General features: G+C 37.4%; 1 protein-coding gene across 2 annotated transcripts in view; it reads right to left on the bottom strand.

The window, feature by feature from the left end:
- Positions 1–27,799, bottom strand: part of DMXL2 (Dmx like 2) — a 177,333-nt gene that overhangs the window by 107,761 nt on the left and 41,773 nt on the right. For both annotated transcript variants that reach the window (XM_040226516.1, XM_040226515.1), the window contains exons 4-6: positions 25,927–26,005; positions 24,965–25,100; positions 24,270–24,336 (exon numbers count right to left, since the gene is read on the bottom strand). In XM_040226516.1, the coding sequence (XP_040082450.1) occupies positions 24,270–24,336; positions 24,965–25,100; positions 25,927–26,005 (282 nt within the window). The remainder of the gene's footprint in view (positions 1–24,269; positions 24,337–24,964; positions 25,101–25,926; positions 26,006–27,799) is intronic.

Consider the following 27,799-nt stretch of genomic DNA (forward strand, 5'->3'; position numbering starts at 1 on the left):
TGTGTAACACTGTACAGGCGTCGGTGATCAAAACCATTCCCAAGAAAAAGAAACACAAAAAGGCAAAATGGTTGTCTGAGGAAGCCTTACAAATAGCTGAGAAAAGAGAAGCAAAAAGTAAAGGAGAAAAGGAAAAACACAGCCATCTGAATGCAAAGTTCCAAAGAACAGCAAGGAGAGATAAGAAAACCTTCTTAAGTGAACAATGAAAAGAAATAGAGGAAAAGAACAGAATGGGAAAGACTAGAGATTTCTTCAAGAAAATTAGAGATACCAAGGGAACATTTCATGCAAAAATGGGCACAATAAAGGACAGAAATGGTATAGACGGAACAGAAGCAGAAGATACTAAGAGGTGGTAAGAATACATAGAAGAACTATACAAAAACAATCTTAATGACCCAGATAACCATGGTGGTGTGATCACTCACCTACAGCCAGACATCCTGGAATGAGAAGTCAAGTGGGCCTTAGGAAGCATCACTACAAACAAAGCTAGTGGAGGTGATGAAATTCCAGCTGAGTTATTTCAAATCCTAAAAGAGGATGCTGTGAAAGTGCTGCATTCAATAGGCTAGCAAATTTGGAAAACTCAGCAGTGGCCACAGGACTGGAAAAGGTCAGTTTTCATTCCAATCTCAAAGAAGGGCAATGCCAAAGAATGTTCATACTACCGCACAATTGCACTCATCTCACATACTAGTGAAGTAATGCTCAAAATTCTTCAAACTAGGCTTCAACAGTATCTGAACTGAGAACTTTCAGGTGTTCAAGCTTGATTTAGAAAAGCAGAGGAACCAGAGATCAAATTGCCAACATCCGCTGGATCATAGAAAAAGCAAGAGAATTCCAGAAGAAACATCTACTTCTGTGTCACTGACTACACTACAGCCTTTGACTGTGTGGGACAACAAGCTGTGGAAAATTCTTAACGAGATGGGAATACCAGACCATTACCTGCCTCTTGTGAAACGTGTATGCAGGTCAAGAACCAACCAAACAGAACCAGACATGGAACAACAGATGGGTTCAACTGGGAAAGGTTGTATACATCAAGGTTGTATACTGTCACCCTGCTTATTTAACTTCTACACAGAGTACATCATGCAAAATGACAGGCTGGATGAAGCACAAGCTGAAACCAACACTGCTGGGGGAAATATCAGTAACTTCAGATATGCACACGACACCATTCTTATGGCAGAAAACAAAGAAGAACTAAAGAGCCTCTTGATGAAAGTGAAAGAGGAAAGTGAAAAAGCTGGCTTAAAACTCAACATTCAAAAAGGAAGATCATGGCATCCAGTCCCAACAGTTCATGGTAAATAGATGGGGAAACAATAGAAACAGTGACAGACTTTATTTTCTTGGGCTGCAAAATCACTGCAGATGATGACTGCATCCATGAAATTAAAAGACACTTGCGCTTTGGAAGAAAAACTATGACCAACCTAGACAGCATATTAAAAAACAGAGACATCACTTTGCCAATGTAAGTGTATAGCCAAAACTATGGTTTTTGCAGTAGTGATGTATGGATGTGAGACTTGGACTGGAAAACTGAGCGCCAAAGAACTCATGCTTTTGATGGTGTTGGAGAAGACTCTTTAGAGTCTGTTGGACTGCAAGGAGATCAAACTAGTCACTCCTACAGGAACTCAGTCTTGAATATTCACTGAAAGCACTGATGCTGATGCTAAAGCTCCAATTCTTTGGCCACCTGATGCGAAGAGCTGACTCACTAGAAAAGACCCTGATGCTGGAAAAGACTGAAGACAGGAGATGGGGACGACAGAAGATGAGATGGTTGGAGGACATTACTAACTCAATGGACATGAGTTTAAGCAAGCTCTGGGAAATGGTAAAAGACAGGGAAGTCTGGCCTGCTGCAGTCAAAAGGGTTTCAAAGATTTGGACATGACTGAGGGACTGAACAACAACAACAACAAGCCCCAAGGGCTGGGTCGCCTCAGGCCAAAAACTACCAGGGAAAGTGCCCATCTCTAACCATCAGCAGATGACTGGATTAAAGCTTTACTGAGCAAGGTCCTGTCCACCAAAGCAAGACCTAGTTTTTCCCACCATCAGTCCCTCGCATCAGAAAGCTTACACAAGCCTCTTAGCCTCCTCTACCAGAGGGTAGAGAGAAGTGAGAAGAACCACAATCCCACAGCAACAAAAACAAAACCAATTACAGAATATCAATAACCATGAAAAAGCAGAAAGTTATGTCCCAGATGAAGGGACAAGATAAAACCCCAGAAAAACAACTAAATGAAGTGGAGACTGGCAATCTTCCAGAAAATAATGACAGTGAAGATGATCCAGGATATCTGGAAAAGAATAGAGGCAAAGCTTGAGAAGATGCAAGAAATGTTTACCAAAGACATAAAAGAACTAAAGAAGAAACAAACAGAAATGATCACAATAAACTGTGGAAAATTCTGAGAGAGATGGGAATACCAGACCACCTGACCTGCCTCTTGAGAAACCTGTATGCAGGTCAGGAAGCAACAGTTAGAACTGGACATGGAAAAACAGACTGGGTCCAAATAGGAAAAGGAGTACGTCAAGGCTGTATATTGTCACCCTGCTTATTTAACTTATATGCAGAGTACATCATGAGAAACGCTGGACTAGAAGAAATACAAGCTGGAATCAAGATTGCTGGGAGAAATATCAATAACCTCAGTTATGCAGATGACGCCACCCTTATGGCAGAAAGTGAAGAACTACAGAGCCTCTTGATGAAAGTGAAAGAGGAGAGTGAAAAAGTTGGCTTAAAGCTCAACATTCAGAAAATGAAGATCATGGCATCTGGTCCCATCATTTCATGGGAAATAGATGGGGAAACAGTCGAAACAGTGGCTGACTTTAGTTTTTGGGGCTCCAAAATCACTGCAGATGGTGATTGCAGCCATGAAATCAGAAGACGCTTACTCCTTGGAAGGAGAGTTATGACCAACCTAGACAGCATATTAAAAAGCAGAGACATTACTTTGTCAACAAAGGTCCGTCTAGTCAAGGCTATGGTTTTTCCAGTGGTCATGTATGGATGTGAGAGTTGGACAATAAAGAAAGGTGAGCACCGAAGAATTGATGCTTTTGAACTGTGGTGTTGGAGAAGACTCTTGAGAGTCCCTTGGACTGCATGGAGATCCAACCACTTCATCCTAAAGGAGATCAGTCCTGGGTGTTCATTGGAAGGACTGATGTTGAAGCTGAAACTCCAATACTTTGGCCACCTGATGCAAAGAACTGACTCGTTTGAAAAGACCCTGATGCTGGGAAAGATTGAGGGCAGAAGCAGAAGGGGATGACAGAGGATGAGATGGTTGGATGGCATCACCAACTAGATGAACATGGGTTTGGGTGGACTCTGGGAGTTGGTGATGGACAGGCAGGCCTGGTGTGCTGCATTCATGGGGTCACAAAGAGTTGGACATGACTGAGCAACTGAAATGAACTGAATACACAAGAAGGAATCCGTAACAGAGTAACTGAGATAGAAGCATGGATAAATGACCTGGAGGACAGAAAGGTGGAAATCACTGCCACAGAACAAAATATAGAAAAAAATTAAAATGCAAAGAAATGAAGACAGCCTAAGAGTCCTCTGGGACAACATTAAGTGCACCAACATTCGCATTAGAGGAGTCCCAGAAAAAGAGAGAGAGAAAGGACTTAGGGAAATATTTGAAGAGATAATAGCTGAAAACTTCCCAAACACAGGAAAGGAGATAGTCAATCAAGTTCAGGAAGCAGAGATTCCCAGTAGGATAAACCCAAGGAGGAACACACCAAGACACAGTAATCAAATTGACAAAAATTAAAAGACAGAGATAAAATATTAAAAGCAACAAGGGAAAAATGACAAATAATATACAAGGGAACTCCCATCAGGCTATCAGCTGATTTCTCAACAAAAACTCTATAAGCCAGAAGGGAATGGCATGATATATTTAAAGTGATAAAAGGGAAGAACCTACAACCAAGAATACTCTACCCAGCAAGACTCTCCTTCAGATTTGATGAAGAAATCAAACGCTTTCCAGAGAAGCAAAAGTTGAGAGAATTCAACACTATCAAATCAGCTTTACAACAAATGCTGAAGGAACCTGTCCAGGCAGGAAACAAGAGAACAAAAAAACCTACAGAATGTAAGCCCAAAACAATTAAGAAAATGATAACAGGGTCATATATATCAATAAATACATTAAATGCGCCAACCAAAGATACAGACTGTCTGAGCAATGAAAACACAGGCATGTACGCACTTCCAATTTACCCCATCTCTCTGCTTGACCCATGCCATCCCCATTCTAAGTAATTATTTTATGTGTGTGCCTGCCTAGGTGCTCAGTAGTGTCTGACTTTTTGCAACCCCATGGACTGCAGCCCACCAAGCTCCTCTGTCCATGCAGATTCTCCTGGCAAGAATACTGGTGTGGGTTCCCATGCTCTCATACAGGGTATGTTCCCAACCCAGGGATCAAACACAGGCTCCCATAATGCAGGCAGATTCTTTATGTCTGAGCCACCAGTGATGCATGTTAGGTTAATCATGTTCCCATTATGGCTTGTAATTGTAATCATCTTTTATCTTCTGTCTGGTTATTGATTATGAAAACTCATAAACATCTTTTACTATTGTGATTATGTAACTATTACTCACTTAATACCATTGTATCATGATTGGTCAACAGAAGAATAATAGAACTCTGTATCACCAAAACTACCATTTAATAGAAAAACCTGTAATCACTCTTTAAAATCCAGATGCATATCAGAATTACCTTGGAATTTTTTGAAAAATACAAATGCCCAGGTATTGCTTTTTTTCCTCCAGAGCTCCAAATATGTTTCTAATGAGCAGCCCATGTTAAAAACAACTGAACTATCTTTTACTTTTATCTAGAACTATCTTTTACTTTTATCTAATCTGTTTCACTTTTTCTATTTGATATTCAGTGCTCCCATTTCATTCAGTTTATATTTTCCAATTTCTCCTCCTTTTTTTATTTTGAGGTCCTCTCAAGCTGTTATCAAGTACAGAAGAAAAGCTTCTGTGTGCATATATATAAATAATATGTATAATATATATATTTTGAAAACTTATGAATTTTTGCCTAAAAAGTTTATGACATTTTGATTCTACTTGTTTGATTTAGTAAGAGTAGAATGCTAGATTTCTAATTTAAAAAAATAGATATGCAAGAAGCAGCAAAGGTGTACTGCATAGCACAGGGAGCTATAGTTAATATTCTGTGATAACCTATAATGGAAAATTATTTCAAAAATAATATATGTGTATACATATAACTGAATCACACACAAAAAAGAATTCTTTTTGAAATTTAGTAATGTCTTTTGCCAGTTTTTCTAAATGTCCTATGGATATCTAATAACAATGTATGAGATACAAAATTTTAAATATATTTGTGTAGGATACAAGATTAATACAAGTTAATTAAATGTAAGTCTATTATAGTTAAATTATTAATGACATCATTCAAGATGCTGTTATTTTTTTCTTCACTTGATAAAATATTCTCAGAGAAATGTTAATACATCTCACTATGATCATATGGTTTTTTCTTCTCCTTTACATTTCTTAATTTTTTATTTATCTCTGTTCTTTGTTGTTAGGTGTCTAGCAGTTTATGATGTCTATCTTCTTTGTGAACTGCACCTTTTATCATTAAAAATATTCACCTTTGTTTCATTTAAAATAAATTTTAAAATATAGATCTTACCATCAAAATTACTCAATGAACTAGAATATTAGAAATCCTGAAATTAATTGAATTTTAGTCCCCAAACCCCATAACTGAAATCCTGTCATGTGCAACAGAGGTGATGGAAAATGCCTTCTAGTGGTAGATCACAGTCACCATCTGTTTCATCAAGTCAGACAAACTTGGCTTTATTAACAGCAGCAGAACAGACTGAAGAAGAGGGAGAGACAACATTACAATGTTAGTTTCTGTTCTTTTTATCAAGATAGTATTAATCAGATGTGGTTATCTTCTCAAAAAAGTAAGTTTTTTAAATCCATGAGTATAGTTGATTTACAACCTTGTGTTAGTTTCTGCTACATGGCAAAGTAAGTCTGATATACATAGATATATCCACACTTTTCTAAATTATATTCCTATATAGATCATTATAGAGAATTGGATACAGTTCCTTGTGCTATACAGTAGATCCTTATTATCTATTTTATATATGAAAAGAAAGTGAAACTGAAGTCGCTCAGTCATGTCTGACTCTTTGCAACCCCGTGGACTGTAGCCTACCAGGCTCCTCCGTCCATGGCATTCTCCAGGCAAGAATATTGGAGTGGGTTGCCATTTCCTTCTCCAGGGGATCTTCTGGACTCAGGGATCGAACCTGGGTCTCCCACATTGCAGGCAGATGCTTTAACCTCTGAGCCGCCAGGGAAGCTTTTATATATAGTAGTGTATATATGTCAATCCCCAAACTGTTCTTATCTTTCCCTAAGAAATGTAAAGCACTTAGCTCTCAGAAGAATTGAACATTAAAAACTTAAGGGAATGTGATTAACACAGTGGGAAAAAATCAATCAATCAATCACTAAGGCTGTGTGCAATAAATTCAGGGGGAAAAAAGGGTATGAGGCATTATGGAATGCACAAACAGACTCATCTTTGAGGAGCTTAAAATCTAGCTGCCCCATTTAAGAGGACATACCTTTTAGTCTTATTACTTTTTTTTGTCTGAAGCACAAAGGTATCTTTCAGATTCATTAGAGGAGATAGTTCAAATAATCAGAAGATGTTCAGACAATGAATAATGATCATCTTACATGGCTCATTAATATTTTTTAAAGCACCAAGTGACCCTGTCAAAAGACCATATATCCTAAAATAGTCTCATAGCTTAGCCAGCTGTAACACATAGCAAAGGCAAACGTCATATACTGGGTAGGCAAAAGGAGATAAACAGAAACATTAAAATATATGAGGGAAATCAACTACCAGCCCTGTCATTCAGCTACAAAGGAAGAAACCCTGCAACAGCCTGAGAGAATCTGGAAGAGGATTCTGCCCTAGTCAAGTCTCCAGGTGAGAATTCAGCTCAGCAACACCTTTACTGCAGCCTTTAGAGTCCCTGATCACAACACCCAGCTAGCTGCATCCAGACACTTAACCCATGGAAACTGTAATAATAAATGTGTGGTTTTAAGCTGCTAAGTTTGTGGTAATTTGTTATGCAATAAAAGAAAACAAACACAAACTCCTAGTGATAATGTTGTGAGTAAAATTAAGGCAGGCAAAGGAAAAAAGAAAGTACAGTGGTAGGTGAGATGCCATCTTAAAAGGCGTGCTTAGGGAGAGCCCCACTGAGGCAGTGACATTTAAGAAATTAAGGGGAAAATCCACACAGGTCTCTGGGGAAAGGATTTTCCTGAGTTAAGAGAATAACAATTGTAATAGCAAATGAGAAAATAGAAAAACTTGGAGACAGCAGCTTATAAGCAACCCCTTCAAAGTGTTATGAGGCAAAGAACTAACAGAAGCTGAGAGAGAAGGTCAAGAGATGGTTTGTGTTAACTGCTGTTGTCTGTTTTAGAATGGGCAAGATTATATAGAGCATGTTTGGTATGCTATGCTGTATTAGTCAGCTCAGGCTGCCATAACAAAATACTATACACTGGGTGACTGAAACAACGGAAATTTATTTTCTCACAGTTCTGGAGGCTAGAAGTCTAAGATCAGCGTGTCAGCATGGTCAGGTTCTGGTGAGACCTTTCTTACCAGCTTTTTGACAGCTACCTTCTTGGTATGTCTTCATGTAGTAGAGAGAGAACAAGCTCTCTGGTGTCTCTTCTTATAAGAGTACTATTCCTAACATGAGGTCCACCCTCATGACTTTATCTAAGCTTATTACCTCCAAAAGGCCCCATCTCCAAATACCATCACTTTGAGGGGTGGGGTTAGAGCTCAACATATGAATGGGGAGGGGGGGACACAAATATTCAGTCCATAACACATGCTAATATGATGCCCCAATGGAGAAGGGAAACTGAGAAAAGAGGAGAGAATTGCAACAGTGAGGTCCTTGAGGAAGCCTGGACAAACAGAATCCAGCCCAAAAGTGGAAGAAATGACTTGTATAAAAGCAGATAGTTCATCCATGGCAACACAAGGGAAGGCAGAACACACTGGCACAGATGTAGGGGGACAGGGGTAGGTACATAGTGGGAGTTTATCAAAATTCTCTTCTGATTACATTGAATTGCTCAAATGCTTACAGTGGGAGCATGAACTGCGTAAAGGACTCTACCAATGTCCAATGGAATACAGCTTCAGTTTAAAATACAGTAGCTAGGTCAATGAATTTAGTAAAGTCACAGGATACAAAATCAATATATGGAAATCCCTTGCATTCCTATACACTAACAACAAAAAATCAGAAAGAGAACTTAAGAAAACAATCCCATTCACCACTGCAACAAAAAGAATAAAATACTTAGGAATAAACCTACCTGTGAAGAGACAAAAGACCTGTATACAGAAAACTATTAAGACATTGATGACAGATATCAAAGACAAAACAAACAGAGAGATATATCACATTCTTGGAAGAATCAGTATTGTGAAAATGACTCTACTACTCACAACAATCTACAGATTAACACAATCCCTATCAAATTACCAGTGGCATTTTTCACAGAACTAGAACAAAAAATTTCACAACTTGTATGGAAACACAATAGCCAAAGCAATCTTGAAAAAAAAACAGAGCTGGAGGAATCAACCTTCCTGACTTTAGACTATACTAAAAAGCTATAGTCATCAAGACAGTATGGTACTGCCATAAAAACAGAAATGTAGCTCAATGGAACAAGACAGAAAGCCCAGAGATAAACCCACACACCTATGGGCACCTTATCTTTGACAAAGGTGGCAAGAAATGGAGACAAGACATTCTCTTCTGTAAGTGGTGATGGGAAAACTCGTCAGCTATGTGTAAATGCAAAAGAATGAAATTAGAACACTTCGTAACATCACACACAAAAATAAACTTAAAATAGATTAAAGACCTAAATGTAAGACCAGAAACTATGGCTAAGAGTAAAACATAGGCAAAACATTCTTTAACATAAATCACAGCAAGATTCTCTTTGATCCACCTCTGAGAGTAATGAAAAGAAAAAACAAAAATAAAAATAAACAAATGGGGTCTAATTAAACTTAAAATCTTTTGCACAACAAAGGAAATAGTAAACAAGAGGAAAAGAGAACCCTCAGAATGGGAGAAAATAACTGCAAACAAAGCAACTGACAAAGGATTAATCTCCAAAATATACAAGCAATTCATGCACCTCAGTAACAGGAAAACGAAGAACCCAATCAAAAAAAGGGCAGATCTAAACATTTCTTCAGATAAGACACACAGATAACCAATACACACATGAAAAAATGCTCAATATCACTCATTATTAGAGAAATCCAAATTAAAACTACAATGATGTATCACTTCACACCAGTCAGAATGGCCATCATCAAAAAACCCACAAAAAATAAATGCTGGAGAGGATGTGGAAAAAAGGGAACCCTCTTTGCACTGAAAATGAGAATGTAAAGTGATGTAGCCACTATGGAGGACAATATAATAGTTTCTAAAGAAAAAACCAGGAATAAAACTTCCATATGACCCAGCAACCCCACTACTGAACATAAACCCTGAGAAAACCATAATTCAAAAGACACATGTACCCCAATGTTCACTGCAGCACTATTTACAACAGACAACATGGAAGCACCCTAGATGTCCATCAACAGGTGAATGGATAAAGAAGCTATGGTACATACATAAAAAGGAATATTATTCAGCCATAAAAGGGAACAAATCTGAGTCAGTTGTAGCACGGCAGATGAATAGAGAGCCTGTTGCACAGAATGAAATAAGTCAAAGAGAAAAACAAATATCATGTATCGGATCAGTTCAGTCACTCAGTCATGTCCGACTCTCTGAGACCCCATGAATGGCAGCACACCAGGCCTCCCTGTCCATCACCATCTCCCGGAGTTCACTCAGACTCACATCCATCGAGTCCGTGATGCCTTCCAGCCATCTCATCCTCTGTCGTCCCCTTCTCCTCCTGCCCCCAATCCCTCCCAGCATCAAAGCCTTTTCCAATGAGTCAACTCTTTGCATGAGGTGGCCAAAGTACTGGAGTTTCAGCTTTAGCATCATTCCTTCCAAAGGAATCCCAGGGTTGATCTCCTTCAGAATGGATTGGTTGGATCTCCTTGCAGTCCAAGGAACCCTCAAGAGTCTTCTCCAACACCACAGTTCAAAAGCATCAATTCTTCGGCGCTCAGCCTTCTTCACAGTCCAACTCTAACATCCATACATGACCACAGGAAAAACCATAGCCATGACTAGACAGACCTTAGTCAGAAAAGTAACGTCTCTGCTTTTGAATATACTATCTAGGTTGGTCGTAACTTTTCTTCCAAGGAGTAAGCGTCTTTAATTTCATGGCTGCAATCACCATCTACAGTGATTTTGGAGCCCCCCAAAATAAAGTCTGACACTGTTTCTACTGTTTCCCCATCTATTTCCCATGAAGTGATGGAACCAGATGCCATGATCTTCGTTTTCTGAATGTTGAGCTTTAAGCCAACTTTTTCACTCTCCTCTATATAAACACATATATATGAAATCTAGAAAAATGACAGTGATGAACCTGCACAGTGCAGACATAGAGAACAGACTTGTGGACACAGCAGGAAAGGAGAGGGTGGGACAAATTGAAAGTAGCGTTGAAACATACACATTCAGTTCAGTTCAGTCGCTCAGTCGTGTCCGACTCTGCGATCCCATGAATCACAGCATGCCAGGCCTCCCTGTCCATCAACATCTCCCGGAATTCACTCAGACTCATGTCCATCCAGTAAGAGATGCCATCCAGCCATCTCATCCTCTGTCCTGCCCTTCTCCTCCTGCCCCCAATCCCTCCCAGCATCAAAACCTTTTCCAATGAGTCAACTCTTCACATGGTGGCCAAAGTACTGGAGTTTCAGCTTTAGCAGCACTCCTTCCAAAGAACATCCAGGGCTGATCACCTTTAGAATGGACGAGTTAGATCTCCTTGCATCCAAGGGACTCTCAAGAGTCTTCTCCAATACCACAGTTCAAAAGCATCAATTCTTCGGTGCTCAGCCTTCTTCACAGTCCAACTCTCACATCCATACATGACCACTGGAAAAATCATAGCCTTTATTAGATGGACCTTTGTTGGCAAAGTAATGTCTCTGCCTTTCAATATGCTATCTAGGCTGGTCATAACTTTCCTTCCAAGGAATAAGTGTCTTTTAATTTCATGACTGCAGTCACCATCTGCAGTGATTTCGGAGCCCCAAAAAATTAAATCTGACACTGTTTCCACCGTTTCTCCATCTATTTCCCATGAACTGATGGGACCGGATGCCATGATCTTCGTGTTCTGAATGTTGAGCTTTAAGCCAACTTTTCACTCTCCTCTTTCACTTTCATCAAGAGGCTTTTGAGTTCCTTTTCACTTTCTGCCATAAGGGTGGTGTCATCTGCATATCTGAGGTTATTGATACTTCTCCCGGCAATCTTGATTCCAGCTTGTGCTTCTTCCAGTCCAGCGTTTCTCATGATGTACTCTGCATAGAAGTTAAATAAGCAGGCTGACAACATACAGCCTTGACGTACTCCTTTTCCTATTTGGAACCAGTCTGTTGTTCCATGTCCAGTTCTAACTGTTGCTGCCTGACTGGCATATAGGTTTCTCAAGAGGCAGGTCAGATGGTCTGGTATTCCCATCTCTCTCAGAATTTTCCACAGTTTATTGTGATCCACACAGTCAAAGGCTTTGGCATAGTCAATAAAGCAGAAATAGATGTTTTTTCTGGAACTCTCTTGCTTTTTCCATGATCCAGCGGATGTTGGCCATTTGATCTCTGGTTCCTCTGCCTTTTCTAAAACCAGCTTGACATCTGGAAGTTCATGGTTCATGTATTGCTGAAGCCTGGCTTGGAGAGTTTTGAGCATTACTTTACTAGCATGTGAGATGAGTGCAATTGTGCAGTACTTTGAGCATTCCTTGGCATTGCCTTTCTTTGGGATTGGAATGAAAACTGACCTTTTCCAATACTGTGGCCACTGGTGAGTTTTCCAAATTTGCTGGCATATTGAGTGCAGCACTTTCACAGCATCATCCTTCAGGATTTGTAATAGCTCAACTGGAATGCCATGAACTCCACTAGCTTTGTTCGTAGTGATGCTTTCTAAGGCCCACTTGACTTCACATTCCAGGATGTCTGGCACTAGGTGAGTGATCACACCATCACGATTATCCGGGTCATGAAGATCTTTTTTGTATAGGCCTTCTGTGTAGTCTTGCCACCTCTTCTTAATATCTTCTGCTTCTGTTAGGTCCAAACCATTTCTGTCCTTTATCAAGCCCATCTTTGCATGAAATGTTCCCTTGGTATCTCTAATTTTCTTGAAGAGATCTCTTGTCTTTCCCATTCTATGGTTTTCCTCGATTTCTTTGCACTGATCACTGAGGAAGGCTTTCTTATCTCTCCTTGCTATTCTTTGGAACTCCACATTCAGATGCTTATATCTTTCCTTTTCTCCTTTGCTTTTTGCTTCTCTTCTTTTCATAGCTATTTTTAAGGCCTCCCCAGACAGCCATTTTGCATTTTTGCATTTCTTTTCCATGGGGATGGTCTTGATCCCTGTCTCCTGTACAATGTCACAAACCTCCGTCCACAGTTCATCAGGCACTCTATCTATCAGATCTAGGCCCTTAAATCTATTTGTCACTTCCAGTGTATAATCATAAGGGATTTGATTTAGATCATACCTGAATGGTCTAGTGGTTTTCTGTTGGGAGCCAGCGTGAGGAACTCCGCCCATGGCAAAGGTCATGAGGAAGGAAGCTTGGCATACGCAAAGGCGTGATCAAGCCTCAGGAGACCCCGTTTCCGAGCGTCTACCCCCAAGACCAGAGTGCTTTATAGGGAGCTCTCCCCCATAACCATTTCTCTCAGAGGAGTTAACTTGCAGCTCCAGTTAATAAAAATTCCTGGGCATGACAAGAGTGTTTCAACTTACAAACTCTGAGGGTTCTCTGGCCTGCCTGATTAGGCTCGTCTGGCCGCATGTGATTGTTTACAGCCTCCCAACTGTGAGAGGCACGGGATGTTTTAAAACTTTCTAAATACAGACTTTTTGAGAAGTTAGAAGATTATTAGTATAGTATAGTAGGTTGATTAGGAATTATATTGGTGAAGGGTTTTTTCTTCATTTGTCGTGCCAATAATTACTGCTAATTCCCTGCCCTGGGTGTGACAAGGATGTCTCAGGTCAAACCTCTCTGCTGACAGACTAGCTTGTGTGACAACCCCTCAACCATAAACAGCACAGAGAGTTTGGAGTATTAGTGTAGGGCTTTTTTTCATTGATGAGTCAATGATTGCCATCAGGCCTCCATATCCTTAGGCACCTGGGAATATCTTAATCAATGTATTTGGAATATAGAAAAGGAAATATAGTAGTTTTTCGATGTTAGCAATACTAGACTTTTGAGTTAATGAATCTTCTCTTTTGTTACAGATCACTGTACTTTGTTATAAATCACTGTGTCCTTGCTATGCAAAAATGTAACTTTATCACTATCTTAAGACAAAATAGATCTTAAAGGGAACATTGGTGAAGGGTTTTCATTTGTTGGGCTGATGTTTGCTGCTAAATCTCCATACTCCCTGCCCTTATAATGAATATAACTAGCATATAGGAGAAATAAGTATTAACCTTTAAGATTAATCACGTTAAACCTTAGGTTAAGTAAATTCCTTTCTTGATTGTAACTCACTACACCCTCACCCTATAGGAATGCAACTTTATTTGGAGGGTGGCACCTGATTTAAGAAAAAAATCACCCCTGGAAAAATAAGTTTTCTGGTTAACTGACCGATATCAGAAAGGGCCATAAAATGTCAGCAGACATCATGGCCAGAAGATGATGAAACTCATAAGACCTTTGTATAATTTTATACGAAGCACCTGATTGTGACAAGGGTCAGGTCTGCCGACCCCCGCGTGACTCTGTATTCATCCCTATGTATAACAAAAAGGTATATAAACAAACCTGAAAAATAAAGAAATTGGATCAGTTTCTGGAAAGACTGATTGCCCTGTGTCGTTTCTTTCTCGCTCCCCATTTTCCTGGCTGAATTCCCATCTGGTACCATTAATTTTTCTACTACACTATCTGTTTCTAATTTCCCTCTATATCTGTAATTAAATAAGTTTTTTCCAGGACACCAACTCCGTCCCCACCTTCGAATTACCCTGGATCCACCAGGGCTGGACCCCGGCAGTTTTCCCTTTCTTCAATTTAAGTCTGAATTTGGCAATAATGAGCTCATGATCTGAGCCACAGTCAGCTCCTGGTCTTGTTTTTGTTGACTGTATACAGCTTCTCCATCTTTGGCTGCAAAGAATATAATCAATCTGATTTCGGTGTTGACCATCTGGTGATGTCCATGTGTAGAGTTTTCTCTTGTGTTGTTGGAAGAGGGTGATTTCTATGACCAGTGCATTTTCTTGGCAAAACTCTATTAGTCTTTGTGCTGCTTCATTCCATATTCCAAGGCCAAATTTGCCTGCTACTCCAGGTGTTTCTTGACTTCCTACTTTTGCATTCCAGTCCCCTATAATGAAAAGGACATCTTTTTTGGGGTGTTAGTTTTAAAAGGTGAACAGTACTGTTCTAACCCCATGAACAGTATGAAAAGGCAAAATGATAGGATACTGAAAGAGGAACTCCTCAGGTCAGTAGGTGCCCGATATGCTACTGGACATCAGTGGAGAAATAACTCCAGAAAGAATGAAGGGATAGAGCCAAAGCAAAAACAATACCCAGTTGCTGATGTGACTGGTGATAGAAGCAAGGTCCGATGCTGTAAAGAGCAATATTGCATAGGAACCTGGAATGTCAGGTCCATGAATCAAGGCAAATTGGAAGTGGTCAAACAGGAGACGGCAAGAGTGAATGTCAACATTCTAGGAATCAGCAAACTAAATGGGCTGGAATGGGTGAATTTAACTCAGATAACCATTATATCTACTACTGCGGGCAGGAATCCCTTAGAAGAAATGGAGTAGCCATCATGGTCAACAAGAGAGTCCAAAATGCAGTACTTGGATGCAATCTTAAAAACGACAGGATGATCTCTGTTCGTTTCCAAGGCAAACCATTCAATATCACAGTAATCCAAGTCTATGCCCCAACCAGTAATGCTGAAGAAGCTGAAGTTGAACGGTTCTATGAAGACCTACAAAACCTTTTTTAGAACATATACATTACTGTATGTGAAATAGCTAGCTAGTGGGAAGCTGCTATATAACTCAAGGAGCTCAATCTGGTGCTCTCTGACAACCTAGAGGGGTGGGGTGGGGTGGTGGGTGGGAGGGCAGGCAGTTCAAGAGGGTGAGGACATATGCATACTTATGGCTGATTCACAATGCTGTTATGGCAGAAACCAATATAATATTGTAAAGCAATTATGATCCAATCAAAAATAAATTTTAAAAATAAAATACAGTAGCTACATAGAGACAGCACACAGTGTACATGCAAGGTGAGAAGTCAGACCAGAGGTACTTGCATAACACCATTAAAAAAAAAAAAGAAAGAAAGGGACCAAAAAAAAGAGCCACCCTAAGGACTATCTATAAATGAAAGGGTGAAATCAAGAAAAAACCCTCTCTGAAAAGGAGTATGGTAAGGAAGGATTCTCCTGCACCTGGACTCTGAGTGGAGGAAGAAGTCTCTGCTGGGCATCTGCACCCACAAAACAGGTCTCATGAGACCCAAGCACACACTGTATGGCATGACTGCCAAGCTGAGAATTTAGTTTGAATTGGGCATGCCCCCAGGTACCTGGTGGCTCAGACAGTAAGGAATCTGCATTCAATGTAAGAGACCAAGGTTCGACCTCTGGGTTGGGAAGATCCCCTGGAGAAGGGCATGGCAACCCACTCCAGCATTCTTGCCTGGAGAATTCCATGAACAGAGGAGCCTAGCAGGCTGCAGTCCATGGGATCACAAAGAGTCAGACATGACTGAGAGACTAACACTTTCTTTCACTTCCTAGGCACCTGGTAGAAACTATATACACCTTTCCTAGAAGAATGCATACTCAACTCAAGCCTCAAAGCATCTGCACAAATGCACTTGCAATAAGTATTTCTTCATGAAATATAAAGCCAGCTGATTTGGGTATGAAATCCAAAACATCTGAGTTAAAATCCCACCTCTACCTTCTGACTACCTTTGTATTCTCAGGCAAGTTGTGAAACTGCAGTTTCCCCTTCTGTAAAACACTTTGCCCCATAGCTTTTGAAGGCACAGTTTCTGGTACATAACTGTCAACTACTAGTAGTTGCTATTTTAACACTATCACTGGTTATTACTTTAACAACCAATTACTTGTAAGTTTACTTAGTAACGCAAAATAAATTTGTCACCACCAAGAAGACACTTCTACATCATCCACCACCACCCAAAATAATTGAACCATGCTCTAATCCATACTCTGGACAACCCATGAATCAAAAAATGAACCACACTGAAAATTAGAAAAATTTGTATTTAGAATAATAATGAAAATAATACATGTCAAAAATTATGGAATAAAAAACCTTATGGAATAAAGCTAAGCTTAAAGGGACATCTATAGAGTCAAATGTACACATTAGAAACAACAAATGCTGAAAAAAAGCAAAGAAACAAAAAATGCTAAACATCCATCTAAAAAGTTTGAGAAAAAAACAGAACCAAACAAATTAATAAAAGAGTAAACAGACATACAATGTGTAAGCCTACAAAACCAAAAGTCAGTTCTTTGAAAAGATTTATAAAATTGATAAATTCTTAGTAAGATAAAAAAATCATCACATATATATTACAGATATTAAAAAGATGTTTTGCACAATTTTACACCAATAAATCTGAAAATTTAGCTAAAACAGGCAAATTCTATATAAACCTAATTTACTAAAACTTACATAAAAAAAGAAATATAAGATCTGAACAGCCCTATAACTATTTAAAAAACTGAATCCCACAAAGGAAACTCCTGGTCCAGATGGCTTCACCAGTACATTTAAGAATAAAACACCAACCTTGCAGAAACCCATTCTATTGACTATATTTTAAATATATATATCCAATTCATTTTATGAGGCCAGCATGACACTGAAATCAAAATCACTACAGGCCATCTCAGAGATACTACATTTTTAGTTCCAGACCACCACAATAATGCAAATACTATCACAATAAAGGGAGTCCACACGAATTTTTTGGTTCCCCAGTGCACACAGAAGTTCCATTTGCACTATACAGTAGTTTATTCAGTGTGCAATGGCATTACATCTTTTAAAATGTACATAGCTTAATTTTAAAATATTTTATTGCTAAAAAAATGCTAACCATCATCTGACAACACAGGGTTGACACAAACCTTCAAAGTGCTAAAAAAACACATTAACTGCAAAGCCCAATAAAGCAAAGCCCAATAAAACCAGGTATACCTGTATAAAAGAGGAAAAAATATTTGCCAAGTCTCACTCTTAACAGAGAGCTCTCCTAAATCCTAAATGAAACATTAGCAAAGCAAATCCATCAAGGACAACACATTACAATCAAGTTGAGATTATTTCAAAAACACAAGATTTATATAAATAAGTCCAACAAATTTCATCTCACTAATAAAGAAAATAAGAAAATAATGACAATATGATTAGATGCAGAAAAAGTATTTGCTAAAATTCAACATTTGCTATTTTAAAAATTCTAGCAATCTACAAATAAGAAGGAAACTTCTTTTATCTAAAAAAGAGTATAGTAAGCACCTATGGTAAATATTATACTTAATGGCAACCCTGTGAAAGGTGTCCTTTTGATATTGGGAACAAGGAAAAGATAACCAATCTCAGACCTTTCCTCAACACTATCCTGGAAGTTCTAGATACTAGAGTAAAAAAAGGAAAAGACATTAAAACACTTAAGAGTTAGGAAAGATGAAATAAAACTGTCATTATTCACAAATAATAGAATTATGCACACAGAAAATACAGAAAGATCTACAGAGGACTTGTTAATATTGAGTTTACTAAGACTGCTAGATATAAAGACCAAAATTAATTGCATTTCTATATACAATTATAAAATGATGTCATTTACAACATCAAAAATATCAAATACCTAGGAATGAATCCAACAAAAGATATTTAGGACTGCTGCAAAAAATTATAAAACATTACTGAGAAAAGTAAAAAGATCTAAATGAAAGACTATGTCATGTTCATAGATGAGAAGGCTCAACTGTAAAGACGTCAACTCTCCCAAAACTAATCTATAGAATCAATGAAATATCAATCAAAATCACAAGAGGTTTTCTGTTGGTTTTATAAAATTTATCATACTCATTCTAAAGTTTATATGGAAATATAAAGGGCCAAAAGTAGATAGGATAATCTTGAAGAAGAAAAACAAGATGTGAAGATATGTTCTTTCACACATCAAGACAATTTAAAAGCTATAGAAATGAAGGTGGCATTGCTACAAGGAAAGACCAATGGACCAGAGAAAAGAATTCAGAAACACAGCCACACTAGTTTGGATATTTGCTTTTGACAAAGGTGGCAACACAGAGGCTTTTCAATAAATTTAGCTGCACAACTGGATATCCATATGGAAAAAGTGAAACCTGACCTCTTCGTCAAACCATAGAATTTTTGTACGTGGATTTTAGATTTAAATGTGGATGACAAAAAATAAAATATCCAGATTTTATCAATGTGATACACCATACTAAAAAAGTAGAAGATAAAAACCATACGATAATCTCAATAGATGCATAAAAAGCCTTTGACAAAATTCAAAGGCTTTTTTGATTTTAAACAACACACAACTTTTCAAAAAATGGGCGTAGAAGGAATTCTCAACACAGTAAAGGCCATAAATGATAAACCAACAGCAAACATTATTCTAAATGGTGAAAAACTGAAAGCATTCCCTCTAAGATTAGGAACAAGACAAGGTGCCCACTCTAACCACTAATATTCAACATAGTTTTGGAAGTCCTAGCTACGGAAATCAGAGAAGAAAAAGAAAGAAAAGGAATCGAGATTGGAAAAGAAGTAAAACTCTCCCTCTTTGCAGACAACATGATACTGTACATAGAAAACCCTAAGGATACTATCAGAAAATTACTAAGGCTAATCAATGAATTCAGCAAAGCAAAATCAATACATGGAAATCACTTGCATTCCTATACAATAACAGTGAGAAAATCAAAGAAATTAAGGAATCAATCCCATTCACCAATGCAACAAAAAGAATAAAATATCTAAGAATAAACCTAGCTAAGGAGACAAAAGAACTATATTCAGAAAAATATTTAAGACACTGATGAAAGAAATCAAAGACAACATAAACAGGTGGAGAGATATTCCATGTACCTAGATTGAAAGAATCAATACTGTAAAAATGATTACACTACCAAAAGCAATCGACAGATTCAATGCAATTCCTATCAAATAACCAATGTCATTTTTCACAGAACTAGAAGCAAAAATTTCACATTTCTTATGAAAACAAAAAAACCCTGAATAGCCAAAGCAATCTTAAGAAAGAAGGATGGAGCTGGAGGGATCAACCTTCCTAACTTCGGACTGTAACACAAAGCTACAGTCATCAAGACATTGTGGTACTGGAACAAAAACAGAAATGTAGAACAATGAAACAAGATAGAAATCCCAGAAATACACACCTATGGGTACCTTATTTTTGACAAAGAGGCAATAATATACAATGGGGCAAAGATAGCCTCTTCAATAAGTGGTGCTGGGAAAACTAGACAGTTACATGTAAAAGAATGAAATCAAAACACTTCCTAACACCATACACAAAGATAAACTAAAAGTAGATTAAAGACCTAAATGTAAGACCAGAAACTATAAAACTCTTAGAGAAAAACATAGGCCAAACACTCTATGACATAGATCACAGCAACATCCTCTATGACCCACCTCCTACTGTAATGAAAGTAAAAACAAAAATAAATAAATGGGAACTAATTAAACTTAAAAGCTTTTGCACAGCAAAGGAAACTATAAACAAGATAAAGAGACAACCTCAGAATGGGAGAAAATAAAAGCAAATGAAACTACTGACAAAAGATTAATTTCCAAAATATACAAGCAGCTCATGTAAGTCAACACCAGAAAAGCAAACAACCCAATCCAAAAGTGAGCAAAAGACCTAAACAGAAGATGTACAGATGGCTAAAAAAACTCATGAAAAGATGCTCAATATCGCTCATTATTAAAGAAATGCAAATCAAAACTACAATGAGATATCAGCTCACACCAGCTAGAATGGCCATCATCAAAAAGTTTGCAAACAATAAACGCTGTAGAGAATGTGGAGAAAAGAGATCCCCCTTGCACTGCTGGGCTTCTCTGGTAGCTCAGCTGGTAACACACCCGCCTCTTTTAATGCAGGAGACTCTAGTTTGATCCCTGGGTGGGGAAGATCTGGAGAAGGGATAGGCTACCCACTCCAGTACTTTTAGGCTTCCCTAGTAGCTCAGATGGTAAAGAATCCTCCTGCAATGCAGGAGACCTGGGTTCGATCCCTGGGTTGTGAAGATACTCGAGAAAGGAATGGCCATCCACTCTAGTATTCTTGCCTAGAGAATTCAAGGACAGAGGAGCCTGGCAGGCTACACAGTTCATGGGGTTGCAAAGGGTCAGACACGACTGGTCGACCTGCACTTGCACTGTTGGTGGGAATATATTGATACAGCCACTATGGAAGACAGTATGGAGATTCCTTAAAAAACCAGAAATAAAACCACCATATGACCCAGCAATCCCAGAACTAGGCATATACCCTGAGCAAACCAAAATTCAAAAAAGACACATGTACCCCAATGTTCACTGCAGCACTATTAACAGCTAGGACATGGAAGCAACCTAGATGTCCACTGACAGATGAAAGGATAAAGAAGCTATAGTACAAATATACAGTGGAATATTACTCAGATATAAAAAGAAATGCATCTAAGGCAGTTCTAATGAGATGGATGAACCTAAAACCTATTATATAGAGTGAAGTAAGTCAGATAAAGAGAAAAACAAATATTGTATACTAATGGATATATGTGGAATCTAGAAAGACTGTACTGATGAAACTATGTGCAGGGCAGCAATGGAGAGAGACACAGAGAACAGACTTATGGACTCAGTGCAGGGGTTGGGGGGAGGAAAGGCTGGGATGGATAGCAGAGTAACATAGAAACTTACATTAACATATTTAAAATAGATAGCCAATGGGAATTTGCTTTATGACTCAAGGAACTCAAACCAGGGCTCTGTAACAACCTAGTGAGGTAGGATGAGGAGAGAGGTGGGAGGGAGGTTCCAAAGGGAGGAGACATATGTATACCTATGCCTGATTCATGCTGATGTTTGGCAGAAACAAACACAATACTGTAAAGCAATTATCCTTTAATTAAAAATAAATAAAATATCCAGGTTTAGACCAGAGGTTCTGAGGTCTTCTAACCCAAGGCACCTGCAGATAGAATTCAAGATACAAAAAAATATTTTTGATACATCAACTGTATCCTCTCATGCCTTAGCATTTCAGTGAGCCATTTCCAATTGACAGTATCTACATAATTTTGCCTGAGTTTTTCAGAAATTGTTTGTAAAAGCTGAGAACCAATGTTCTGCCCCCACTAGCCCTTAACTAATGTGTGTATGTGCGATGTGTGTGAACAGTGTGAGGCACGTAATGGTGCAAGAAGCGCTGGCTCCCAGAGTTAACCCAGAGATTTAAGCCTGTTCATCACCTGTAAATACAGTCTTTTTAAAGAACCTCTACTTCCCTGCCTCAAATCCAGTATATTTCTTTGTGAGCACCACCCAGATTAACGACTTGAACTAGAATCCTTGTTTGGGAGTCTGCTTCTTGAGAAACCAAGATCCAGAGATACCAGGAACTTGAGTCAGAGAAAATAATTACTTCTCTATTTTGATAACTGAACTGAAGGAAATGCTAAATTTCAGTTATGAATATAAAGAACATACCAAAATGATATTAACAGTATTTGTGACTTTGTGTCTAAAAGAAATCACAGATGTGTTACTATTACGTGACAGCTCACCTCATGCAAATACCTCCAAATATTCTTTGAAATAGTTATTTATCAGTTTACTACTAAACTGCACACAATTGCAGACTTTCTGCCTATGTTACACAATCTTCCTGTCTATAATGTCATCAACTATTGAGCAACTGATTAGCTCTGTGCCAAATAATTATTCAACCACAAAACAGTTGATGTGTTCTACAACTGAAGATCAACTCAAAGAGCCTTGAGTGAATTCTGATGTTGTTGGAAAACCTATCCTTGCCTTGTGAACTGTAATATGGAAATTTTAATTCCATACACAACTGAATATAAGTAAATACACTGCATGTGTTTAATTATCATTTTATACTTATGAAATACTACATAAATTTAAAGGAGCATTCGTAGAATTAGGTGAAAAAAACTCTTGCAAATAAAATATGTGACAGTAGGAAAAAATTATTTCAAAATTAAAGCTAAAAAAAAACCCAGAATTTAAACTAACAAAAAAACAATGAGGGGGCCCACAGAAAATTAGAGGATCAGTATAGAAGGATCCACATCTGAATAAGGGGAGATTCAGAATGAGAGAAAAGAGAACATGAAAGGAAGGAGATAACACAAAAGGAATAATATAAAGCAATTCCCCTGAACTGAAGAACATGAGCTTTCAGACTGAATGGGTACTCAAATTACCTACACAAAAAGAGTCTTTATCCCTTATATGTATATATTTGTATGGAAATATTTATAGCTGATTGACCCATTCCACCACTTCTTGACATTTCAGAACACCAGGATAAGGGGAAGATTCTTAAAACCTCTACAAGCTGGATGGAGCTGGGAGAGCAGGGTCTTAATGGCACTGTACCTCTCAAATAGCAACAATGGAAGGCAACAGAACCATGACATTTAAAATTCTCAAGGAAAATTAGTTCCCACCAAATTCTATGCCCAATCAAATAAAGCATAATAGCAGATGAAAGAATTGCTCAGATTTGAGAGGCCTCTAGCGTGTTTTTTTCCCATTCATCTTTTCTCAGGAACCTACTAGAGGATATCTCCATCAAAACAAGGAAAGAAGATAAATGATGTTAAGAAATAGAGAATTTAACAAAGGAGATCAGCAGAGAATCCCCTGAGGCTGGTAGAAGAAAATCCTGAACTGAGAGCTCTATATTAGACTCCAAGAGCAACTAAGCCAGACTGAGCAACTAAGCCAGAGCAAAGAGAATACATGTTTCCAGGATACCTTCTACCGGGAATTATACTGAGAGGAGATGCAAAGAACGTCAGAGGTGTGAGGGATGAATTAGGCATACAGAAAACTAAGCAAACAGTAAAACATATTATTAACACCAAAGTAATTATTCCATGAAGAATCTTTTACAGACTCTTAATAATGTGCATAATAAATACTGGTTTTCCCAAATATTATGAGACACTTAGAGCAGAAAGATAGGAGGAAGGGAAGTGAATACACTTATGTATGGTTAAGTGGAGATGGAGTTGGGGACATCAGCTAGAGAACTAGTCTCAGCTTCCATAGTAGTGAGGCCAGAGATGATACATAAAACCAAAAAGAAAAAAAAATAATAATTAAACAATGGGAGCATAAGCAAGTTACTTAAGAATATGGAAAAAAGTATTTAAATATGCAATTTTACAAATCACTGCCTCTAAGACACAGGAATTAAGAGTGGGAAGAAGGGAGTGCATCTTTTCATTGCAAATCTAGTAGTATTATTTTACTTTTTAAATTATGCATATATGCTATTTTTTAAACACAAAAATTATTTTTAAAAACCATAAATTTTTGCAATGGTCAAATAATAAAAATTATAGCCACTATTTCTCAAATGCCAACTGCCTATGGGAGACATACCAGATATTTCACAAAGCTATCACCTATTCCTCAGGCCAGCTTTGTAATGTAGGAGCCTTCCAATTTTACAGATGAAAAATCTGAAAATGAGAATGAGTGAGGAATATTTCTAATTCTTTTATTTTTTCCTGTTTATGTACTGTTTGTTCCTTTACCTTTCCAGCAGTAGCAAAATATTCACCATCAGGGGACCACTCCATCAAATGTACAGATACTGAGGTTCTAAAAAGACAAAGTTAAACAGTTACCATTTTTAAAATCTGGAACACCTTTTATATATATATATATATAAATGGTCAAAATAAGATTTTTTATAACATCAAACAAGAGTGTTTTTACCTCTCTAAAAATAAGTCTAAATATTTCACCTCCCTAAAAATACAAATTAACTCATTAAAACCAACCCAAGGTTCACTGTGGGGATCCAAAGAATGCAATTAACATGCTTAAATGATATCACAACCTACATGCTCCACCAACATCTTAATGCAACATTTTAAAAACTGAGCTCATCACCTTCCCTGGCTAGTTGGATCCCTTCATATAATCTGTGTTGTCAATGGTACAGCCATCCTTTCACCACATCTTCCCTCTGCCTATCCCATCTATAGTTTATGCGTTAATGAATAATTCCTTTATGTCAACCTTCTCAACCCAAGTCCTGAGGTTATTAACTATGAAAATATCTTCATTTTTTTTAACAATCTATTGTAGCACATATTAGAGGATTATGTTATAATGGGTTTTGGTCAGAAAAAGTCTATTTTCTAGGCTTCTAAGATCATTATGAAAGGGAACTTTGTTTAGAAAGCATTTTTTAAATTAATGAACAACAGAGTGAGACACTAACTTGCACTGCCAGATGCACTTCCAATCATTTAAAACAGGAAGAATTTTATTATTGATTTCTTCCTCCTCTTCCAGAATGTCACCTCCTGGAGGAGCCCACAACTGAAGAGCATCAGTTGCTGTCAACAATCTGTTATCTGAAAATTAAAGAATGTTCTGTAATAAGCAAGGATTATCTGGAGAAATAAATGCACATGAGGGCGTCTACTCCAGTCTATAAACTGTTCTGTGAAAAATAAGCAAAACTGTCTATGAAAAACACTTGTAGAGTATATCCACTTAAAAAGTTGCATGAATCCACTAGATAAGAAAACTTGAGAGAAATCTAAGAACAACAACAACAAAAAAGCCTACAGAGACATTGTCTATCACGTAAAATCTAGGGGAAAAAAAAAAAACCAGCAAAGTAGAATAACAAAACAAACCCCCCAAAACTCTGATATATACAACACAGGACATTCTCTGGCTATAAGACATAACTAAAGATTAATAAAATTTGTTTTTCTACATCGACTATTAAAATTACCTTCATTAACTGTGAATGTAAAAAGGGACAATAACCATTATTATTATAAGTTTCTAATCTTTCAATATTAAAGACAATAATTTCTTGAAATACAAATAACAAAGTGAGATAGGTTTTTTAATCTTGTTTTATTCCTGATTTGATTTCTTAATAAATAGAATAAGAGTAAAGTGCAGCACATTAACTAATGAAACAAATCATCATTGTTTCTTGGAACAAAACATTCAAAAGTAGGGGGGGAAGCACAGAACTAATAGTAAATTTAAGCACTATACAAAGCAGTGTATATGAAAAAGGAAAAAGTACACTCATTCAGTAGCAAAAAAAAAGAATATTACTGATTATTTTCTTATTGTGGGAGGCTATATCACATTGTAATCATACACTTAAAACAAATTATTAACTTTCCATAATTTCTAAAGATAATTGCTAAATACCTTGAGGGTCCCATGCTAAATTGTATGTCACGGAACTCAAAAAAAACTGCCCAGTTTTAAGCCACTGACACTTGAGTTGCTGAAATATATAGAGAAAGAAAAAAAAAGAAAAAGATACATTTTCAAAATAATATCCACAAACACTACCATATTATCATCTTCTTCAACTTAAGACTTTATAATCTGAAACAAAGATATAAATATTTCATTATTATTTTCAAAATACTGTTTTAAAAATCATTTACAGTAGTTCAACTTACTATTCTACTATATAAAGCTGTTTGCCATGCCTAGTCAAAGCATGTCTCCCAGGCTTCCTTCCTTGTCTATAAACACATTCTTATTCCTAGGGTATCCTCTCTTCTCTACCTGCACACTCCTACAGTTACATCAATAACTAGCTAAACCATTACCTCTCCAGTGAAGCCTCTTCTGACATTTTGGCAGCACTCAGAGCAGTTTTTACTTGCATTATACCACTGTAACAACCCACTCCAGAATTCATGACTGGAGAATCCCATGGACAGAGGGGCCTGGAGGGCTACAGTCCAGGGGGGAGCAAAGAGTCAGATACAATGGAAGCGATTTAACACACACGCACCATGATAACGCTGATCAGACTGAATTATCTGTTTATATGTCTGACTCTATTACACGGTAACTCTTTAAGGGCAGGAATTATGCCATAATGAGCTTTGTGTACTGACTGTGGTAATGACTAGTACACAGATGCTCAATAAACATTTGTAAAAACAAAGCAAATGCACATTAGAATGAAGTGCAAATTAACATCATATGCTGGCATCAAAGTCTAAAATAAAACTAGGTCTACCCTGATAGCTCAGTTGGTAAAGAATCCAGCTGCAATGTGGGAGACCTGGGTTCGATCCCTGGGTTGGGAAGATCCCCTGGAGAAGGAAAAGGCTACCCACTCCAGTATTCTGGCCTGGAGAATTCCACTGACTGTGCATGGGGTCACAAAGAGTCGGACATGACTGCACAATTTTCACGTTTTCTTTCAACCTTCCAAAAAGTCAACAAATTTAAACTATGTAATACATAAAACCCACAAAGCTGACATATATATATTTGAGTAATCTACATCCTATTTTCTTACTGTTTTCACTTCTAAAGTATAGAAAGAAGATTTAAAATCTAAAAGCCAAAGGCCTTTCACATGAAATACAGTAAAAAAGTTTAGCTATTTCTTTGCAGTAGACAAACATAAAATGTACTTTCGTGAAAGTATGGTGCAACATAAAGCCATGTCAAGGCTTTTTATTAGGCAAGTTATATATTAACTGCTTGGCAAGTATAATTTAATAAGTGATAATACCCTAATTATAATACCTTAAAATATTTTTAACAATTAAATGATTTATTCAAGATTTTATGACTATCTAGAAGTGGAATTTTAAAATACAACTACAAAACCTGAATTTCAGTATATATATAAAATACATATATAAAAATTTTTATATTTTTTAATTAGGGAAAAGGTTATTTTTTAAACCCTATCCCTACTAATCCAACAAGTCACAATAGTATTTTAAATACTATTCAACAGATCTAGTTTAAAATAATAATTAAATCATTCCTAAAACTGGAGCTATCCCTAGTATTCTTCCCTTTAATATTTTCTCAGAGTGTAACCTGTGGACCAATTACAAAGCAAAAATTTTGGAAGTGAGGTCTGGAATCTGAATTTTTTTCCTTTTTTAAAATTTTTATTTTATGTTGGAGTACAGTTATCTACCACATTGTGTTAGTTTCAGGTGTACAGCAAAGTGAATCAGTTATACATATACATGTATTTTTTTCAGATTCCTTTCCATATAGGTTATTACAGAATACTGAGTAGAGTTCCCTATGT

This window comes from Oryx dammah, unplaced genomic scaffold (assembly GCF_014754425.2).
Source record: "Oryx dammah isolate SB20612 unplaced genomic scaffold, SCBI_Odam_1.1 HiC_scaffold_26, whole genome shotgun sequence".
Lineage (NCBI taxonomy): Eukaryota > Metazoa > Chordata > Mammalia > Artiodactyla > Bovidae > Oryx > Oryx dammah.